Genomic DNA, 21,542 nt, shown 5'->3' on the forward strand with positions numbered 1-21,542 from the left:
TGCGCATGCGCAGTCTTCCAAACATCGGATATGTACACAAACCATTGGGTTTAAGTGCATATCTGAATTGGGCCCGGGGTCCCCCAGCATCCCAGAGTATATTAGGAAAAAAGTGATGTATTAGTGAGGACAGGGCTGCATGTGACAGAAGCAGTGACATGATGAGAGGAATGGAGGTAGCTGGAAACCACAGATTGAGAGTTATATAATGGAAGGTGTAGGGTCCCCCAGCAGCACAGGGTAATGCTGTGAAGCTCCTATGAAACTGTTTTGCGGAAAAACCAGTGTCGTTGAGCACACCTGTACACGGACAGATGTTCTTGTATTCTAAAGATTGCCCTAATCTTCCAGTGTTAGGTTTTGAAATAGTGACTTCCTATTTAAAGTAAAAGGTTTCACTAATGTGTCCCTCTCCCTGCATCTATGAGTACTATAAAAATCAATGCTGCTTGCCACGTCACATTGGTTTTGGAGGAGGGGGGGTGAGCAGCAGAGGCCTAGAGTGGCCTGCGTGAAAGATGAGTCTTTAAGCTTATGTAAAGAATCTGTGCTGTGTTTGTCTTTTATCCATAATACTGTGCATGTTCCTATGACAATACTTGTATGGAGAAAGATTTATAATAATTGTGGGACTGTTAAGCTATATATTGTGTTTTATTGAATGTGTTCAAGCTGTATTTAAATGCTGAACCGACTTTGATAAATTCATGAAAGCCACATCTGTTTGGTTGGTATGGGCTACTGCACATTTGTACCCTTTGTGTCATGATATAATGTTAGTCCCAGTGGGCAGAATTCAATTACAAGCGATAGGATATAGCTCCCGGGACGTGTGCCCATAGTTATTCAATTGTACACTCACTTAAATCGTGGAAAATTCAGTTTAACGATTTTTACTGCGCACAGACCCCGTGTATTAGTCGCGGTAAACATCATCTTTCGACTTAAGTGTCAGATATAACGCTGTTGCTATATGCGGCTACACCCCTACTATCCCAGAGGAACCAGTTAGTGCGGATTTCTGCTCACATCTCAGGAGGATACGAGTATGGAAGCCAACTCTGGGTTGTTTTTTCAATCCCGGGATTGAGTTGGTCAATGGGGCGGGTATGCGCATCTGATGGGCCGGGCTGGTGTGCGGCTGCGCAGTATGACCTCTGAAGCCATGTCTCGCTGAGCACAGCTGGCGTGCTCAGTTCTGCTCTGCATAAAAAATGTAAACAGCTCATGCGATCACTAGTCCAGAAATCCTGGGATTTGAAGCTCCAATTCCGGGATCAAATCCCGCCAATTTTAGATAAAAATCCCAGGATTGCCCTCCCTAGGTGCGAGCAGAAATCTGTTATTGGTGGGATTACAATGCGGGCAATTGAATAGCTCCGGGCACTCATCTCGGGAGCTACTTCCCCTTGCTTCTAATTGAATTGGTAAAAGGATCACAGTTTGGCAATACATGATCATTACAAAATTGTGTATATTTTTTTATGCATTAAGCGAATGAGACTTATTCTTGAGTACAATTGTTTTCGCCCGCAACACTGTGTGCCCCATGAAGAGATTCAATTGTTGCTCTGTTTGGGCTTGAATCCCACGGGCGCATAGATCTCTTATCGCACCCTCTTGAGGTGGAAAGCAGAAATCTGTGAAAAGTCCTGGTTTTGGGCGCCTAAACTGCAGTTTGGGCACGCTAAACCAAGGCTTTACACAGGTTTAGCTGCTTTACATAGCTAAACCCAGTCTATTTGGGTGCGACATGCGCGAAAAGGCATGGGCGCCCCAAAATAACCCCAATCTCCCGTCACTTTAGACAGAAGATCGGGCGGGAAGGAAAACCAATTGATTCGCCCCAAAGACATATAGGGGGCAATTCAAATGTTTCTCGCCCCCTTCTGGCTGTCTATACGAATAGGCGTCCAACGAGGCAATTCACTTGAGTGCTCATTAGTATTTATCATGGCTGCAAGCATCTGGATTAGCTGTGCAAAGCGGCTAAACCCATCGAAAGAAGTGGTCATGGCGTCCAAAACGCCAATAGGGCACCAAAAAAAAATGCACTTTGAACACATTTCTTCTCGGAACTCAGTCTGCTGCGAAAAGAAAAGTGTGTCATCCCCCACACACGCACACACTTTTTAGGTGTCCGAACGCAGCAAGAATTTAATTGCTCCGTCGGGCGTCTATTCATATTGAATCGCCCCCATAGGTGAGTAAGTGGTGCCAGCATTTGGCAATCCATAATTAAAAATGAACTTTTATCACTTTTCTATCTTAATGACTGATAGTTTTGTAACATTCCAATTACCTGAACGAAATCTTATTTTATTTGGATGAATCCTAACCACTTAATGTGTAACTCTGAATTTATTTATTAATAGGGAGACAGATCTGGCAGAGGCTCTGGAAGCGGGAGGCTGTGACCTGGAGACCGTAAGAAATATTATTCAAGGGCGGCCTGTCCCTTCCGGTCTCAGGGCAAAAGTATGGAAGGTAAGGGTATTCTATGCTGCAACAGCAGTCATTGGGCTTCATCCAATTAGGTTGGTGCTTCCATACTCACATATTTTTGTTTGGCTGCTTTACAAATGTACAAATCTGGAGTGGGAAATCGGGTTGCGTGAGGGGGGCGCAAATGACAGTGCTGGTGCCGGCTTTTCAATATCGTTGACATGGCAATTTGCCCCCTTCGCAATTAATTGGATCGAGCAAATGAAACCAGCTGAGAAAGATGCACTTGCATACAAATACATCTAGTACTTTATTTTTCTTTTGTCTGGCTAAAGCTGGGTACACACTGACAGATATATTGGCCGATCAATTGATCGGCCAATATATCTGCTGCCCGTCGGCCAGTGTGTACCAGTGATATGTCTGTGAATGACGTCATTCACAGACATATCGGTTTGGCTGTGCTGCACAGTCGATGGACAGATACATCTGCAGACATATCTGTCCATCGGCAAGTGTGTACAGGCGGTCTGCAGACCACTCGTACACATACAGCGCAAGCTGCGGGGAGGGGGGGCGGACACGCCCCATACCCGCCCCCTGGCCAGCGGGACCCGCCTCCTCCTACACACAACACAGATTATGGTTGTTCAGTGTGTACGAAGAACTATCATCTGAAGATATATCTGTGAAGTGTGTACCCAGCATTACAGGAGTGGATCTCAAAATGATCTAGAAAGAATACATTGGCAAGACGATGGAGTTAAACTAATTACTGCATTATGTAATTTCTCTGTTTTTATTTTGTTATCATTGCCAGCAGCCTATGTTGTGAAGACATTCCTTCTATTGTACTTTAGACACATGCAATGGCTAAATAATACTGATAAATGAGCATGTAGATGTTTTTACTTGCCGATAACACAGATATGGCGAAGATGTATCAGCAAACCAATCACTTTCTAGCTAGCATTTATCAAGTACATTCTATAAAATAATAGGTAGAAACTGGTTGCAATGAGAAACGTCTCTGCTCTTTTAGAAAGCTTGCTACATCTCCCACATGGAACACTGGTATTTCTACCGGCGCTTGAGATTCTCTTTTTAAAATCTGCTGAATGTTTATTCTATCAGTAGCTGACTTGTGATCAGCATTTAACAATATTTATAATGTGCTTACAGATTGCACTGAACGTGTCAGGAAAAGGAGACGGTTTAGCATCATGGGATGGGTTACTAGACCTTCCAGAGCAGCCATTGATTCACAGGGATTGCCAAACCCTTATAGGTAAGAGCACAAGTGATGAGTGAACGCTGACTGCATTTACCAGTTGATTTAAAATACAAATGTTTAACTAATAGAAGTCCAGATCCAGACTAGTATGTTTCTTTTGTGTTGTGACAGTAAATATGCTACTGCTAATTATGTCTATATGTTGTGGATAAAGACTCAGCAAGAATAAATCTTAATTTGACGTGCACAAAATTGTGTGGGACTCTTACTGTAGTGTTACTGGACTGCATCTAAATGGTGCTACAAAGCCATGTTCTTCCGTGCCCAGCCTGCTGTATATGCTACAATGGGGGCGCTCAGTTATTTGTGTTAGGGGGCACTTACACAAATGATCTCGCCAAAGATGTCCCGCACCTCAACATGAAACCTGGCAGAGGCATTGCATTACAAGTAATGATAGCTCCTGTTGGTTGTTCTTTTAAAATCATTCATTCCAAAAACAATACTTTGGTCTACTATAGGGGTTTTCAGCTCCAGTCCTCAAATACCCCCAACAGGTCATGTTTTCTGGATTTCTGCCTGTGAGTAATTTCCTGACAAAATAGATGAAACTGTGTGCATGATTAAGAAATACAGAAAACATGCCCTGTAGACTGGAATTGAAAACCACTCTACTGGACTGATTAAAGGGGTGGGCGTTTATTGTTAACCAATCAAAAAATATCATTTATAAATGTGTTGGGTTTATTCTATAACCATTTCAGCTGTAATCATCTTTTTAAAAAGGATTATTCTACCCCACCCCCTTTAGAGAGCACTTTATTTGAATATTTGTAACTTGCAGCGGTTACCTTTTGGGATCCTAGGCAGCAAGCTGTGTTAATGGCAGGTCTTCGCTATATATTGTTGTGCTTATAGCAGTTCACATAGATTTCAGTTTGTCTCTATTGATACCTGTAGCTCGTTATAAGACGGTAGCTACCTGCAAGTTCTGTCATAAGGCTATAAGATATCACAGGCCACACTGACATATTACATGGCTGGTATTGCCCTGTGCGTGGATGCTAAATTACTGCAATGCCCAATAATGATCTTTTCGGAATAAATTGGATCACCAGTCAGATGACTATTATCAGCCTCGGCCGACTGCAGTCGCAAACCCTAGTGACGCTCTGTGCCGCGATCGTCTGACTGCACTTACAGGGGGTGATTCCGCAGAGGACAGAATTGCAAAGCCTCACTCAAGCAGCTTTGCAATTCCGTCCTTGCTAAAATGCAAAAGCAGCAGAAGGTGTCTGACACCTTTTGCTGCATCTGCTATCCCAGCACTGCAACTGAGGTCGCAGCCTGGAATCACCATCGCGACCATAGTTTGTGCAGGCTGGCCGGCATGCAAGGACAGAAATCTGGGTCTGTGGATGCAGACCCTGGTCTTGGCACTCCCGGAAAATGGGGGCGACACGCCACAGTTTCTAGGAACGCACACCGTCCCCACACCGCCCGGTAAATGCCTCTGCCTGTCAAATAGGCAGAGGCATATGGGGGCCTTCATGCGATCACGCAGTACCCGATCTGCACATGCTCACAACTGGTCCTGCACACGCACAGATTCCGGGTAGTCTGGAATCTGCGATCAGCGACCCTAGTGATGCTCTCAGTGATCTGACCACTGTGAATCAGAGCAGGATGACTAGTACTAAATCTCAGGCATGTGTGACTGGTCACTAATATTAGAGACAAGTTCTAAAGAAATTTATATAGTGAGAAATAAAGAACCCCTTTTAGGAATGAGCAAACCCCACAAGCCTAGGACCACTGCTTGTGGGACACGTATTCAGCCCTGCTGTCTTATCGATGCCTTTTTTCCATTACATTGGAATGGATGTCATATAAGCTAATGTAACTACTAGTACTACTGTATCTTATCTTATTTCCAGACCAACTTATAGTGCCGGAAGAGAGAAAAACTGTACTTCTTCAGGATATTGAATCTGTCGTTACTTTTTATTGTAAATCCCGCAATGTCAAGTATGTTGAAAATATCAGCTGGATACACCTCCTGAAACCGCTGGTTGCCCTAAACCTGCCACGCAGTGACTTGTATAACTGCTTCTATGCAATCATGAATAAGTATATCCCCAGGTATGGGTATGATTGTTCTTTATATATTTTTCTAAATGACGTACTAATCTCCTATGCTTGTGATTCTTTACTTACCGTTGTCGAACTGTGTATAGGACAGTGTTGTAGTTACCCAATGGGCTGACAGCTGCTGCTTTCCTGTACCTGATCAATGTCATTGCTGTAAGATGTAGTTCTAATCAAATAAGGTGCAGGTATAATTGTATATGGCTTTCTTTTCCTGGTAAAAAGTTACCATTGATCACAACGATCTCACTCTAGAATGTCTATGCTTTTTCTCACTATTTTAAAGATTTATAAACTTTTGTGTAAAAAAACTATTCCAGTTCTATATAGTACATAACATATTGCAATACTGTACTGTAACCAACCTCTAACATTTTGGCAGATTTAGTGTTGGGCAGTGAACGCTGCTCTTCCTTAGCTCACAATGGAAGAGATCAAGCACTGAAAAGAGTGGAGAAGTGGATCAGTGAAGTAGTTGCCCATAGAAACCAATCAGCTTCTACCTGTCATTATGTAGAGTGTAATTGGTAAATGCTACCTCAAAGCTGATTGGTTACTATAAGCAACTTCTCCACGCTTTAGAAGGCTTGATACATCTCCCCATTGTCATTTATGCACCCTGTTACCTGTAGTGTTGCACTGTGAATGTATTCCTGACTGAAAATTCAGAAAGTTACTGCACTTAATGTTAATATATTGAAAAAAATATTTTTTGGTTTAGGGATTGTTACAAGAAAGGAAAACCGTTTCATTTATTCCGGCTGCTCATCCAGTACCATGAACCAGAGCTGTGTTCTTTCCTAGACACTAAGAAAATCACTCCTGACCTTTATGCACTTAATTGGGTAACTATAACTTTGTAAACTCTCTATGTATATTATATTGCTAACGGGTCAGAGATGTTTGTTCGGCTGTCTTTGCTGGGTTGTAAACAATATGAATGGATTACAAGAATGATCTCTTCCAAAACAAAAAATTCAGTTTTGGGTAAAGTATCCTAAGTAAAACCCAGTCCCTAAATGAGTCTAAGGTATTTAGATATTTGGCATGTGCCCTGGGAGGCCTTTTGTACCCGTGCCGCTCGGCTCCATTCTTGCCGCTAGCTCTGGCAGATACACAGGCATCTATGTACTAAGCCTTGGAGAAAGATAAAGTGGATGGAGATAAAAGTAAAAACCAATCAGCTCCTAACTGTCATTTTTCAAACACAGGCCCGTATTCAATTTGAGGCGAAAAGCCAGAATCCGCGGAAAAGTTTCACCGATGACGTAATATCGCCAGGCGGAAAAGTATCGCTGTATTCAATTTGGAAGACTTTCCGCCTAGGCGGAAATCAATGCAATGTAATAGGCGGAAAAGTTTCGCCTATGAATAGCAGGCGGAAAAAAAGGGCAGAATTGGGGTTTTGGGGTGCAACGTTGCGGGAACCCCCCTGCAGCCTTCAGACAGTCCCCCAAAGGTAAACTGCGTCAAAACTTAAAAAAAAAAACACTTCAAGACACCCCCAAAAATCACTTAGAATTTGGGGGCGAAAAAAAAAATGTTGGGGGACAAAGTTAAAAACTAGCGAACTTGACTCTGGGGGTGGTCCCCAAGTATGTCCCAGGTGTTTTTTTCATTGCAGGGGCTTGTGGCAGGTGGATTTTTCACGATTTTTTAAACTTAACTTTAGCAACTTTAAAATATGCTGAACCCCATTTTCAAGTACCCCAAATATGCTGGGATAAGTTATTTTCTGCAAAAATAACTCCTGAATACTATTCTTCACCACTTATAGAATAATGCTATTTAGCAGCTATTGAGCCCGTTTAAAAACACCAAATACCTGCAGCAAGCCAAATTGGGGGGTACCATAGCTAACCCCCATGTCAGAGCATCTTTTGGGGGGGTGTCAGGCTGATTTCCTCAAATCTGACAGTACTTTTCCGCTTGTTTAAGTTTCGCCGGGTTCCGTTTTCGTGTACTTTCAAATTGAATATGGGGAAATGCAGGCGCGCGCGCGATACATTTCCGCCTACAAAACACGCGATGTAGGCAAAAAGTCCTGGAGACGGAAAAGCATCGCAGGTCCGCTCAAATTGAATACAGCTCACAGCCTGTAAAGTGACAGGAGCTGATTCGTTGGTACTTTATTTCCATCCACTATATCTCTCTTCAAGGCTTAGTACATTGACTGCACAGGCTGCATGATAGCATGACTATGCCTATAGGAATGAGGAGACTTTCCGCAATCGCAGGACCCCCCCCCTCGTAGCAGCTGTCCCCGTGTTTGTGTGTGTCTGTTATGCCCAGCAATATCCCAAAGTGTAAGAAAAGGACAATTAAAACTAAAACCAAAACTGCATTATAAAATTGAGCAAATGATAACATGTTTATATGTTAAAGATCTTGACACACAGAAATGTCTGGTGCTGTACTGTCATTTGTGATGTAGCTGCTTATCTGCAATGTTCCTCGCGTGAATACTGACCGGAAATGTGTGCAGAAATGATCCCCCACCGTGATCTGAACTTTGTCTCAATTATCTTCAGTGCTGATAAGCTGCTGAAACTTTTACATAAGTATTTGGCCATATATCTTTTATATAAGTTGCATACACACTAGACTATTCGCTCCATGAGTGACATCGTCTAGTGTGTCCCCGGCAGGGGTGTGCTCAGTGTCATTAAAAGACATTGTCCCACATGCTGAACGATATCGTTCAGTGCCGGGCACCCTCCCTCATCCCCGAACATGCGACAACCAGACAATATCGTCAGGTTGGCCTGCATATTTGGGCGATGAACGACTATGACCAACAACCTGCGGGAGCGTGCATCGTTGGTCATTTGTCGTTATCGTTCATCGATTTAGCGTACACACTGGCTGATATAGTGAATGATAACGATATCATTATCGTTCAGTCGTTTAAAAAAACGGCAAGTGTGTACGCACCTTTAAGACATATATATATCTTTTTTTGGGTAAAAAAGTGTCTCAACCCTACACCACCGCTCTGCTGTCTTTCACCACCACTACCTGCCCCGTAGAGGTCCGACATTGGGGGAACCAGTTTGCAGTAGGCTGTAAACAGAGACCTGTGTCTGCCCCTCCTCCTACAGGTCCAGTCATTATCACTCCTGGATTGTGTCGGCTAATCAAAGCAGCACACATCCTTTAGCATCAGTCCTACTTATTACAGAACAATTCAAGTCTGCCCGGGAGAATGCTGTCTCTTGCTCTCTGGAAGTGTTACAAAGGATACAGTTTTACACTCTGGAATAAAACTTCAATCCATAATAACTGCTGTTATGGGTGCAGTGATAGATTGAGCTGACTACTGAATATTTTGGTGTGGAATTGTGACTATAACCTGCTACAGAACATGCATCGGAACCTCACTCCTGATCTGTGACCAACAATCTCTTTGTCACTGCTTTGTGGTTTGCAGTTTGGAAGCCTGTTTGCTTATCATTGCACAGTTGATGTCACTCAAGCAATTTGGGAGTGTTATTTACAGCAGGCAGATCCGTTCTTCATATACTTCTTAATGCTGATCATGCTCGTCAATGTGAAGTGAGTATACGGGGGTGATCAGTCTGCAGAAGCTCTCTATATAGAGATACTTTGCTTGTCACTAATGGCTTTTATCTCTGTCTTTTTAGAGATGTCATTTTGTCAGAAGAAATGGAGAGTAAAGAAGAACTTATAAGTAGGTGACAGCTGTTCTGTAGTGTCCCTTTGATCTCGGGATTGTAGTAAGGCATCGCCCTGTTCTTGTGACTACAGTGTTTGCAGTCCAGTATTGTGAAATTACACCATTATGGGTCTGGACCTTTTTAAGATCATTTAATTATTAAAACTTGTAGAAGCTTCTTTGGCTAAAGGCACAAACATAAGAATGTTGAATTTTTAGAGATGTCATTTTGTCAGAAGAAATGGAGAGTAAAGAAGAACTTATAAGTAGGTGACAGCTGTTCTGTAGTGTCCCTTTGATCTCGGGATTGTAGTAAGGCATCGCCCTGTTCTTGTGACTACAGTGTTTGCAGTCCAGTATTGTGAAATTACACCATTATGGGTCTGGACCTTTTTAAGATCATTTAATTATTAAAACTTGTAGAAGCTTCTTTGGCTAAAGGCACAAACATAAGAATGTTGTATAATATGTCCGTGTTCGCCTGTCTAGAGTCTTTTTATTTAAATAAGAAAATGTAATGTGATGTCAACTTCAGGGAGATGTTCCATCAAACATCCTCCCATTGATAATTTGATAACTTGCATTCAGTTTCTGCAACTGAAGATGTTTTACACAGGTGTTAAAATCAGTTTTTCAACACACATCCCTTTTAATGCATTTTTCTGCTGATGCACCAATATATCTTTCAGATATATATCTGCATCGGTTGTGCTGCAGGGCTGACCTGATATGTCCGTGAACGACATCGGTCACCGACATAACGGATTTACACACCCGCTGATGCAAAAGCAGTATATCATTCGTCGATCAAACGACCGATATATCGACAAGTATGTACCTAGCATAACACTGGTAATCTTAAAGCAGGGATGGGGAACCTTAGGCCCGGGGGCTGTATAAGGCCCTCAGAATCATTTGGTCTGGCCCTTGGAGCTTTTTTTCTGCTAGCCTCATCTGGCTAGCCAAGTGCCTAGAATTGCACCCAGCAGCCGGAATCTATGCAGCAGTGACGCCTGGAGCATCCTTAGAACACTTCAGATGGTCACACTGCTGCCCTTACAGCTCCCTGGAGCATCCTCCAGGGTGCTTCGGGCATTGCTGTAATCACCGTCGATTGTGGCCACACCCTCATGTGAAGTCACATGGAGGGGGCGTGGCCTGGACTGGGCCCACGAATAATGTTATATATATCAAAATGGCTCTTTGCAGAAAAAAGGTTCCCCACCCCTGTCTTAAAGTTAGCGAATAGTATGTAACCTTTTTTTGACATCTGTTGGTTTCTCTCCATTGGTAACGTTATGGTGTGGCAAGCATTAATGCTCATTACAATATAATGGAGACTCTCATTAAGTACATAGCACACTGTAATACAGGGATGCTTTGAAATAGCATTTTATAAGCAAGGATAAATTGCAAGTTCTCTTTGTTTTTATTGTTTTTCCACGCCAATTTGTACATTACAAGCACTTTTTGTTAAAAACAAGGTATAAACAAATTGCCCATAGCAACCAATTAGCTTCTACCTATCGTTTTATAACATACACTTGATAAATGCTAGAAGCTGATTGGCTGTTGTGGCGTACTTGTCCACTCTTCAGAAGCTTTGATACTTCCCTATACCCCTATCTTCTCAAACCAACACAGATGAACCCTAAAGGTCACTAGCAGACTGCTTAAGAATAGCAGAAAAAGTAAAAATGTATAATCATTTGCAAATCATTATTATATCATTATTATACATCGAGGAGATATTAATGTTAGATTATTTTTATGTAAATCCTATTCAAATCTTTGATATCTGGTCCCATGAATATGATCTGAATATATAATCACTGCTTATGTTGCTTATATTGTGTATTTTTATTTCATGGGGAATCGGTCTATGATTTTAGGAAAAATACATCCTCTATTCATAATTATTGTTGGACTAAATATGCTCATTACCCATATTTAAAATGTACAATTCTCTTAGTTTGCTTAATTGGTTACACAAGATCACAGTGTGACACATCACTGCCTGTTTGGCATTCTGAAGTATTTTATCAGTTCTAGATCAGAATTATTGTTGCTGTCAGCCCAGTGTTATCATGTTTACACTTGTATTTGTTTGGGAAAGGTCTTTACCATTGAGACCATGCTTTGGTGTTCATTCACCGCAAATAGAGACAGAGGAAGAGGTCAGGTAGCCCCAACGCGTTTCAGTAGGTCAGGGGTCTATGGCCAGGATCTCCAGTAAATGTAAGCAGCGGTTTTGCATAAGTTGGCAGCTGTGAATGCCTTATATCTTACTAATACTGCATGTTCTGTGATCACATGTCAGAAGTGGGGGGTCAAGGGAGGAGCTTTAGGTGAGCGTAGCTATGGATTTCTGTGGCTTCTTCTATTAAAATGTACTTACCAACAAACAGTTTTATGCATCTACATAGAATTCCTTCTACCTACTGTCTATCTGCACCATTGACACATAGATTTCTGGTGAACTTTCTGGCTGAATTTGACCAATGCACATTTCGGCCACATTGCGGTGCTTAGAAATAGATGCGAGTATCTGCCTGTATTTAGAGATGGCGGCAGCCATGCGCTTGTGAAAGTAGCTGTCGGCACTATAGGGTCACATTCGCACCATAACTAACCTTTAATTAGATGGACCTCTGCGTATGCTCACCTCTGTATAGCCCAGATTGCCATCCACATGCTCTCAGCACACGTGTACTACATGCAAACGCCCAGTTGCTGCACAGATACACTCCTTCTGCAAGTGGAGGTAGAGATTAGATCCGTACATCTCCGAATGGCTGGGAGATCTGTCTGCAGGCCTATAATCCAAAATACGCTTTCATTCCTTGGGGGTGGGTGGGAGTCGTGGTGAGTTTACCTTATTATATTATTAACAAGCAGCATGATATTGGCCTTTGCTGTGAATGTGATTAGGAAACAATGCGTTATGTCTTACTTTATGAGTGATGTCTATGTAATTATTTGTGTTAAATCCCTTGAAGTCAGGGGTGGGCAGTTGTATCAGGTAGGGGGCCCCTTTTTAACTAGTTTTAGTAAATGGTCTGGGGCCAAACACAAAATGCTATTCACCTGCCCTTTTATGCCATCACACCCAGTTACATGGCACTATATCCCTCCACATGCCCCTTTATGCCGGCACACCCCTCCACATATCTAAGCAATAATATGTGTGTTGGTCATTGCTGTGGTAAGAATTAGGGGAGACAGTCACAGAAAACTTCTCGTACAACTGCTTTATGTCCCTGTAATGGGGGGAACCACGAGCACTTGTAGCACTGAGAATTTCTGTGTGTTCAGGAGCTCACTCCATCCCATTACCCCTGCTGGGTGTTCGTACTGCTTGATGGCCATCCTGCGTATTATGAGGTGTGGTGGGAGGCAGCGGGCCAGTCACAATTGCCCGCGTCTGCTCTAAGTGCTACTCTATTTTTATACTATGTTAATTCAGTCACCCGCGGGTAATAATCGGAGGTAACCTCAGGCTTTAACACCCAGGGCTATTCAGTTAGCCTTCCAAACTCACCAGATAGCTGTGTAATCAGGCGTTAACACTGGTTATGGGGCATTAACACACTGAGGTGTCTATGTACTATGCCTTGGAGAGAGATAAAGACTACTGAGATAAAGTACCAACCAGTCAGCTCCAAACTGTCACTTTACAGGCTGTGTTTGAAAAATGACAGGTGCTGATTGGTTGGTACTTTTATCTCCATCCACTTTATCTCTCTCTAAGGCTTTGTACGTAGACCCCTTAATCCATGTAAAGTACACGGATTTGTGCATTATCTATCTGTTTTCACCCAACAACTGCAGGGTTAATGTAGATTTCTTTTTGGGACTGGGGAGACCAAAATAAAAAAAAAAATCGTGGATAAGATAATTGAATAGGGTCTGGCGTTCAATTAGCACCCTTTAACTTAACGGGGCTAATTGAATTCCCTTCTAGGGCCTTATTCAAAAGGGCGAAAAGCCATTTTCTGCGATAAAGTTTCGCCGGTGATGTCATTTCGCCAGCAGAAACGTATTCAATTGTTGCGACTTTTCGCCGGTGCGAAAACGCAGTGTAATGTACCTGGCAGAATTGCGGTTCTGGGCTGCAAAGGTGAGGAAACCACCCTGTACCCTAAGGACAGGTCCCCAAAAGTAAACTGCGTTAAAAAAAAAATCATTAAAAAAATTAAAAGAACACCCCAAAAATGTACTTTAAAAAATGGGGCGAAAAAAAGTACAAAGTTGGGGTACAAACTTAAAAACTAGTGAAATAGACTTTGGGGGGTCTGCAAGTATGGGGGAGGTGTTTGTTTTTTTTTATTGAAGGTGCGTTATTTAAAACCTCACTTTTGCGATTTTTAACCATGCTTGCGCCCATTTTCATGTACCCCAAATTTGCTGGGACTAGTTATTTTCACAAAAAAAACTGCTAAATGCTATTCTTCACCACTTGTGCAAAGATGCTATTTAGCAGCTAATGAGAGCATTTAAGTACCCCATATTGGGCTATTCGGGGGCATCTACCATGCTCCCCAATGTTAGTGCATCTTTTGGGGGATGTCAGGCTGATTTCCCCAAATCTGACAGCACTTTTCGCCTGTTTGCGTTTCGCTGGTGCCGTTTTCGCCGATTTCTAATTGAATGCGGGGACACGCTCTAAATTTTTTCACATGGAAAAACTGCGATGTCGGCGAAAAGTCCGGCATGTGAAAAGTACGGGACTTTTCGCGTCTAATTGAATATGCCCCTTAGTGTGAATACTTTAGAGAAGTCAGTGTATATTCTGAGTGAGAACCTAGAAGGCGTGTGGTTGAGGAGTTGGATTTAACCTCTTAAGCTGGCCACACACTAGACCAACTTTCATCCAACCATCCAACTAGTTAATTGGTTGGGGTGAAAATCTGGTAAGGAATGGGAGTAAATGATGATCAGCAATTTGCTCCTAAATGCCAGAAAACAGATGAAAATGGTCGTCAGACAAGTTTGTTAAATGTTTGAACAAATTGTTTAGATCAAACAACAGTTTTTGTCCATTTTCCGGCGTTTGGGAGCAAATTGCTGATTGTCATTTGCTTTCATACCTTACCAGATTTTCATTCCAACCAATCAACTAGTTGGCTGGTTGGATGTAAGTTGGTCTAGTGTGTGGCCAGCTTTATTTATGACTGCATCCGATTAAGCTCTTTGGTTGGTTGCTGTTACAATGAGTGCACTGTTTATGTTGCATAGTAAATAAGATTACCTGAAACTGTCAACAGCAGGTGAGTAATTAATCTTGTATGTGTTCTCTTTAACATAACGTTAAATTTGTGAACTGATAATCAGGAATACATTTAATACAGAGATCTGATCATATATCTAAAATAGTCAATCACCCTAGTTATCGGTATGTGTATTGTTAGCAATTTGATTAAGAAATGTGTTTGTTTTATATTTGACTTAATTTTGGTTATTTTTTTACTTTTATTTAAATCCTACATCACTTGGTATAATTTTCTTTTCTAATTCTACTATCAGTCTATATATTACAAGTAATGGCACTGTACCTTAAACGAGCAGAAATGGTATTTAAAGAATAATCATGTTTCAGTGTCTTTCAACTGAAAGTCTTTGTTTTGATGATATTGTTGGAGCTGACAGGACAGGGCTGCGTTACCATTGCCTAATACGTTTGCTTTGTTTTAGGATTCCTGGGAAGTCCACCCACAAATCTAGAGGTTGGCGACATTGAAGATTTATTCACTTTAGCTCACCACTACTACAGCAAGACGCCAGCTTCTTTCCGCAAGGCGAGTACCCGTAGGGACATTTTGGGCCTGATTCTGAGTATCAACACGTCTATGCGAGTATCCGTCTGTCTGAAACATGTCCCATCTGTGTCCTAACGCCCCAAGCAAGTGTGGAAGTTTGGCTACACACCCTTGTCCCTCCCACAAGTCACAGCTGTTCCATGTGTCCGCATGGTCGCAGCTCATAAATGCCTTTTTCACGAAAGGCTTCGTCTGTTTGAGATGCCACTGCGCACGTATTGTGTGACACATGCTCAGTTGCAGTCTGCAGAAAATCCCAAGATGCACCTGGTTTTTTTGTACTTGCGCCCAAATCAGGCCTATCATCTGCATAATGAAAATCTATTTTTTCATTTATTTTACAACTTGCTAAATACATTTGGTGTTTAAAGGTAATTTTTAGTTTAAATCGCAGATAATGGAGATGTTTCATACTCATTTTACTACTCCAGCTTAACAATAAATATGTATGTATAATAGTCCATATGAATAGGAATCACTTACCCGATTGGTTTTCCCTTGCAGGATCACCAGAGCCTGTTTGGCAGCAGTTTGATTGCTCTCAAGGACGACACCGATCTCAGTCAGGCTCTTTGTTTAGCCGTTTCTGTATCAGAAATTCTACAAGCAAATCAGCAGCACGGGGTTAGTAAGTGCTGCTATTGTAGTGGTGCCAGCTGACATGACTGTGGGGAGATGTCTGATCCTGTTCTGGTCTTTGTAAGAGAGAAACCATAGTGCGTACCGTGGGCAGCATTGCTAAGTTGTGACAGAGAAGGGAAATACCTCCATGGAAATAGGGCTGCATGTAGCGTTGACCCTGCCCTTAAGGTCTGTGAGAACCTCAAGCCCCCGAACCCAACACCCTCTATTATTTCTACTGGGTGACTGGTAATGAACATGTAGGATAAATGGAAAAAGGCATAAATCAAATAAATATAAAGTACACTTCATGTATTAATTAACCTATATGATAAATAACACTTCCTATACAAATGTTTGGGGAAATGTTACATATAGTGATCTTTTGTGTTGTTATTTGTATGCCATTTTATTTGTTCCTCTCAATAAAAAGCCACAGTCCCTCCAAGTATCCCATGAAAGTGAATCATGTTGTCCGTATTCATCTGACTAATGACCCAGAGACGAGAACATCCTCTCTCCCTCTCCCCCCAGATTATAATGCAGCAAATTTCGTACTTGTAGGTTTGGGGTTAAAATAATTTGCAAACATAACATTAGATATTAAATCATTGCTACGTTTGCTTGTAAATGACAAGTATATGTATTTGTGTGTGTGTGTATATATATATATATATGTACAGTGTGTGTAAATGAAGAGGCGACTTAATGAAGGTGATATGTAACTATTTATTTATTTTAATGGATGAAGATGTTATGAGCTAGGGATGATGGTAACAATGTTATTTTAAATATTGGTAGTCTGTTTACTAATATATTTTTAGGCTAAAAGTGCTATGTCAGATTTTATTGGATAAATTATCTTTAACTCTAAATATCTCAGTTTCTTCTAATTGTAACAGAAAACCTTCATTCACCCGCCTCTTCATTTACATAAATATTGTTATATACTCATAGAACAAGTGTATTTAGACTATATGCGACTGTCTGCCTGCCATGGCAGTACAGCTGGGCTCTGGGTCTCCCAATTTGCCACCCTGATAGCTGATGATCACTTGTGTTCCTTTGATCCTCTAGGACGGGGTACGGTTCTTCGTAGTGGATTGCCGGCCAGCTGAACAGTATAATTCTGGTCACCTGTCTACTGCGTTTCACTTGGACTCTGACCTGGTATGTGAAGACCTGATCACCACCTGCCCTTTTTAATATTACAATGTTTTAATTCTTCGTTGCAGTTTTGTGCGGGGGGGGGGTGGATTCTTTATATTACTTATAGTGAAGCAGACATAGTAGCTTGTGTGGTGTCTCAGTTATGCCTAGTGCACAATATAATGTGACACCTATTATTGTACAGATGCTGCAGAACCCTGGAGAATTTGCCCTGTCAGTGAAGTCTCTGCTGGAAGCTCAGAAACAGTCCATTGAGTCTGGCTCGGTAGCCAGCGGAGAACATCTGTGCTTCATGGGGAGTGGCAGAGAAGAGGAAGATATGTATATGAATATGGTCCTAGCTCATTTCTTACAGGTACAAACTTTTTATTTGACATGAGCAGACTACAACATGCGCTAATGTTACCCAAAACCTACAGATGCTTTCAATATTGGTTTAACAGACTTACGACGTAACTGCTTATAGGAGAACTTGTTATATTGTAATCATTGGTACACAGTGATTGGTGCGAGCATGGAGATAAACTATCCACACATAGGGCCTGACGCTGAGATGGATTCTATAGCACGCCGCTGTGCTAAAATATGCGTTAAGAAAAGCCACTCACTGCCTGCTTCTTTGATCCGCTACGGTGTCCAAAGACTCAGCCATCGTGTCAACTGCATGACCATCCTACATCTGAGGAATCCTCAGGTTACGCAGGATATCTGGCAAAGTCACGCTGCTAGAGCCAGTGAAGTTGCATTTAAGGACGCAGCCCCTGTTATCGTCATGCTGTGAAGCTAGGTACACACCATACAATGGTGCGACCTAGCCTTGGAACGATAAATTGCGCCGTACTCACTGCACGATCCGGTGTACGATTGATAATTGGTGTAATTCCTATCCCTCAGAAAAGATCAAAGTCTTATTCAACAGAGAAAAGTAACAGTGCTCATAAATCAATATTCATTATAAATTAAAATAACGTCCTCAATATAAATCATGTTAGTGTGGTAACCAGTCAGTGAGTATATGCGGTATGTGTGTCTGGATTATGTATCCAAAAGTGATGGAGTAAATAAACCTCATTGACCTAAAAATTCATGTATTCATAGATTAGATAGAGAAGTGCTTGGATTGGGTTATAAACTTCAATATTCATTTTATACCAGTTTACAGCATAGTATAAAGTCGATGTTAGCTTGATAAATAAATGCAAAGTGAGACTCCTACTCATTAAAATTGTGGCTTAATGATGTATCGTATATCTCTATATATGTTTTGGTATGCAGTTATGATGTTGACATAATGTCTACAGTCCATGTTAGTGCTAGGCAGAGTCGTAACTAGACTTTTTGGTGCCCTGTGCCAGAAAGAGCATTAGCGCCCCCTCATTTTTCAAAGGGACATAATACACCCCAAAAAGGGGAATGGCCTCATGGGGAAGGGCCAGGGAAGAGATAGGGGCAGCCAGGAGATGCTGTGGATGAAATAAGCGGAAACTACAAGTGAGAATGATAATAAACAGAAATTTGACAGGCCCAAACAGCACCCTCTGACCTGTGGTGCCCTGTGCGATGGCACCGGCCGCACTACCCTAGCTACGGCCCTGGTGCTAGGGTTAGGCTGCTGTTAGTTCTACAAGCGGCTGAGAACGTTATGTCGACATTTGACATGTCAACATTCTGAATGTGAATATTTTGTACCACACCCTGTGTTTCTTATCGTCATCGCACACATAGCACGTAGACTCAGGATCTTTAGGAAAGTTTATTTATCACAGACACAGCAGCCCTATGCAGCACTGTATTCATGTGAAGCAATGCCTTACTTGTATAAGGTAGAGCCAGCATCTCCGAACTTGTGTGAGGTGCCCGGGGTCGGGTGGTTACACCTGGGGAAAAACATCTAGCAACTGGGAAACCGATCTCGCAGACACACAATTCAAATGTTTTTTTGGGTGCCTGATGGACCTATTCAATTGTTGCTTTGTTCAGGTGCCAGTGCCACATATTCACACCCAAAAGTATGAGGTTTATAGCAGCTAACTCCATGTAAACTCCTGCTTTGGGCACCCAGACTCCCGTTTGGGAACCAAAACAGCCGACTTATCCGCACATCTCTGCTCACCACCCTGGGAGGCTGCGAGCAGAAATTTGTGCAGCTGCGGCTATTCACGCTCTAACGGAGCAACAATTGAATTGCTCAGTCGGGCACCCAAAAGAAATAACCATGGCTAAAACAATTAATCACACCCAGAGAGTCCTATAAATGTTCAGCATAACCATAGTCTTATTTAACCTGTTGGGTGCCTCTGCATCTGGGTCCTAATGAGGTAAAGCTGGGAGCAAGTCTCTGTCACTATATGTCATTCATTTTACTTCGTTAATGACGCTTAATACGAATCCAGATAGAATGTAGTCCCTTGTTGATGGCATATTAGCTACATGACTGTGCTTACTTGTGCACCTGCATGTAAAATGAGATTTGATCATTCAATGCAAAATTATATAAACAACATCCAAGAGAATTATGGGGATAGTATCTGTTTTGCATATCACACTGTTTGTCCGCGACCATGTCCTATACTGCTAATGCAAGGTGTATTACACCTTCCGGTATAGAGGTGTGTTTTGCCTCCTGTATAAAACTTTGGAATATACAGTAGTAGTGCCACGTGTAAGAAGGGCAGGCCCGATTTTTCCCTCATTCTTATGATCTAAGCCATACATAAGTATTAACTGAAGAATATTTCTCCCCACAGCCTAACCCTAACTGTCTGCATTCTGAGATTGTCAGCGTTTCACATGGTGACATTTCAGATATCGACATTGTGAACATATTCTGAGGGTGTCGATATGGGGCCTGTGAACATGTTGAACAATGTTGACATTCTGGTGTTGGCATTGTGAATGTTGACGTGGTAACTGACAACCATGTGACTGGATGCCATTTGGAGGCATTCTCTGTGTGTCTAAGGTTAAATATGTGAATAGGAAAGAGGTTAAATTTCCCTTTCAGCGAACCCGCAAAGATCGTCACGTTCCTTTATTCCATGGTGTTCTGTAGAACCAGGCACTGAGCATGCAACTTGAAAAGCGCTTGGCAGACTGATAAAAGCATCAGCGCAAATGTAGAAGGCAGTGCATTTCAGCATACTTTGCTGTTCATAAATGAGTAAATGACACCTACTGTCTATCTTTCTACATTAAAGTATCATTGTAGTCAGCCCTATGCCAAAATAATTTTATTAGCTGGATCCTCTGGCTAGCCTGAATGGTAAGCATGGGAGTTTTCTGGCTCATCAGAGTAATCTGCACAAATTCCTGCCTCCCGGTTTGTCCAAAAAAGAAAATGGTTCAAGTATTACGGATGATTGTGACACTTTCACTCATTTATAAAATCAACAGCTAAAGTTTTATTTTGTACTTTTTTTATATTGATTTGTAGTTAGATGCTATTTGAGGTACAGTCGTCTTTTGCTATTTTGTTCATTTTAGCACCATAATATAAAATGTAAACTTAACAAATCTGGTTATTTCATTGTGTTGAAACAACAGTGGCTTTCTTGCAGGTTTATTTAAAATAATGACACGTGACTGTACTATACTAATATTTTATGTTGCTTTTTGTATACATCTCATTGTTGCTCATTCTTCTTTTTTTGCTTTTATTTATTTTTCTTTTATAGAAAAACAAGGAATATATAAGTATTGCAAAAGGAGGATTCATGGGTAAGTTAAACTATTTAAACCAGTTTAAATGGTCAAAGGAGCATTTACCACTTGCCTGTTCGTACTCGATGAATTGTCCCGTTATTGTAGATGTTAATCAGATCTGTGGTCCTCCCTTACAAGAGCTTGTATTTTGTTGGGAATTATATAGCATGGAAAAAACCCAGTTATTTTATCATTCACACTTTGGTGTAAATATGAATAAGGCTTTTCCGTATGCCAGCTACTCGCTGCTGTAATCTTCCAACCACATTGCCAGGCTCCTGTGATCTGGGTGCTCGACCAGAGTGGCCTGGTCTTGCCTATACTACGTGAGTGATCATATTGGAAAGTGGTCTGGTCGCCTGACGCTAGCTCCTGAATCAGCTTTAGTATTTTTGGACCATGGGAACAGATGTGATCTTTAGAATCCTTAAATAAAATGAAATATAAGGGGATGATACAGTTACATACAAGGTTCTGTCGGAATTTCACACAATCTCTGGCTGTGCAGATCTCTGACCGTACATTGGAGAAATCTGGCTTATTTGAGCTCACACCTTTATGTGGTGTGAGATGAAACCAGCAAGATTCCCTGGCCTGAAATCCAGCAATTCATTAGTGCACAAGAATTCTTTTGGTACTTTGCAGCTGATTGAATAAGCCCATTAATGTTGAGTCCCCAACATAGCTACCTCCAATATGTTTAGTACTTTGTAGTAAGCAAAATTAA

General features: G+C 41.7%; 1 protein-coding gene across 3 annotated transcripts in view; it reads left to right on the top strand.

The window, feature by feature from the left end:
- TBC1D23 (TBC1 domain family member 23) overlaps nucleotides 1-21,542 on the top strand; it is a 54,715-nt gene that overhangs the window by 9,851 nt on the left and 23,322 nt on the right. For all 3 annotated transcript variants that reach the window (XM_088481064.1, XM_088481066.1, XM_088481065.1), the window contains exons 2-12: nucleotides 2,376-2,487; nucleotides 3,628-3,733; nucleotides 5,617-5,821; nucleotides 6,549-6,672; nucleotides 9,258-9,382; nucleotides 9,472-9,518; nucleotides 15,198-15,301; nucleotides 15,827-15,946; nucleotides 17,021-17,113; nucleotides 17,298-17,468; nucleotides 20,788-20,830. In XM_088481064.1, the coding sequence (XP_088337190.1) occupies nucleotides 2,376-2,487; nucleotides 3,628-3,733; nucleotides 5,617-5,821; nucleotides 6,549-6,672; nucleotides 9,258-9,382; nucleotides 9,472-9,518; nucleotides 15,198-15,301; nucleotides 15,827-15,946; nucleotides 17,021-17,113; nucleotides 17,298-17,468; nucleotides 20,788-20,830 (1,250 nt within the window). The remainder of the gene's footprint in view (nucleotides 1-2,375; nucleotides 2,488-3,627; nucleotides 3,734-5,616; nucleotides 5,822-6,548; nucleotides 6,673-9,257; nucleotides 9,383-9,471; nucleotides 9,519-15,197; nucleotides 15,302-15,826; nucleotides 15,947-17,020; nucleotides 17,114-17,297; nucleotides 17,469-20,787; nucleotides 20,831-21,542) is intronic.

The sequence above is a fragment of the Taudactylus pleione genome, unplaced genomic scaffold (assembly GCF_031769625.1).
Source record: "Taudactylus pleione unplaced genomic scaffold, aTauple2 ptg000262l, whole genome shotgun sequence".
NCBI lineage: Eukaryota > Metazoa > Chordata > Amphibia > Anura > Myobatrachidae > Taudactylus > Taudactylus pleione.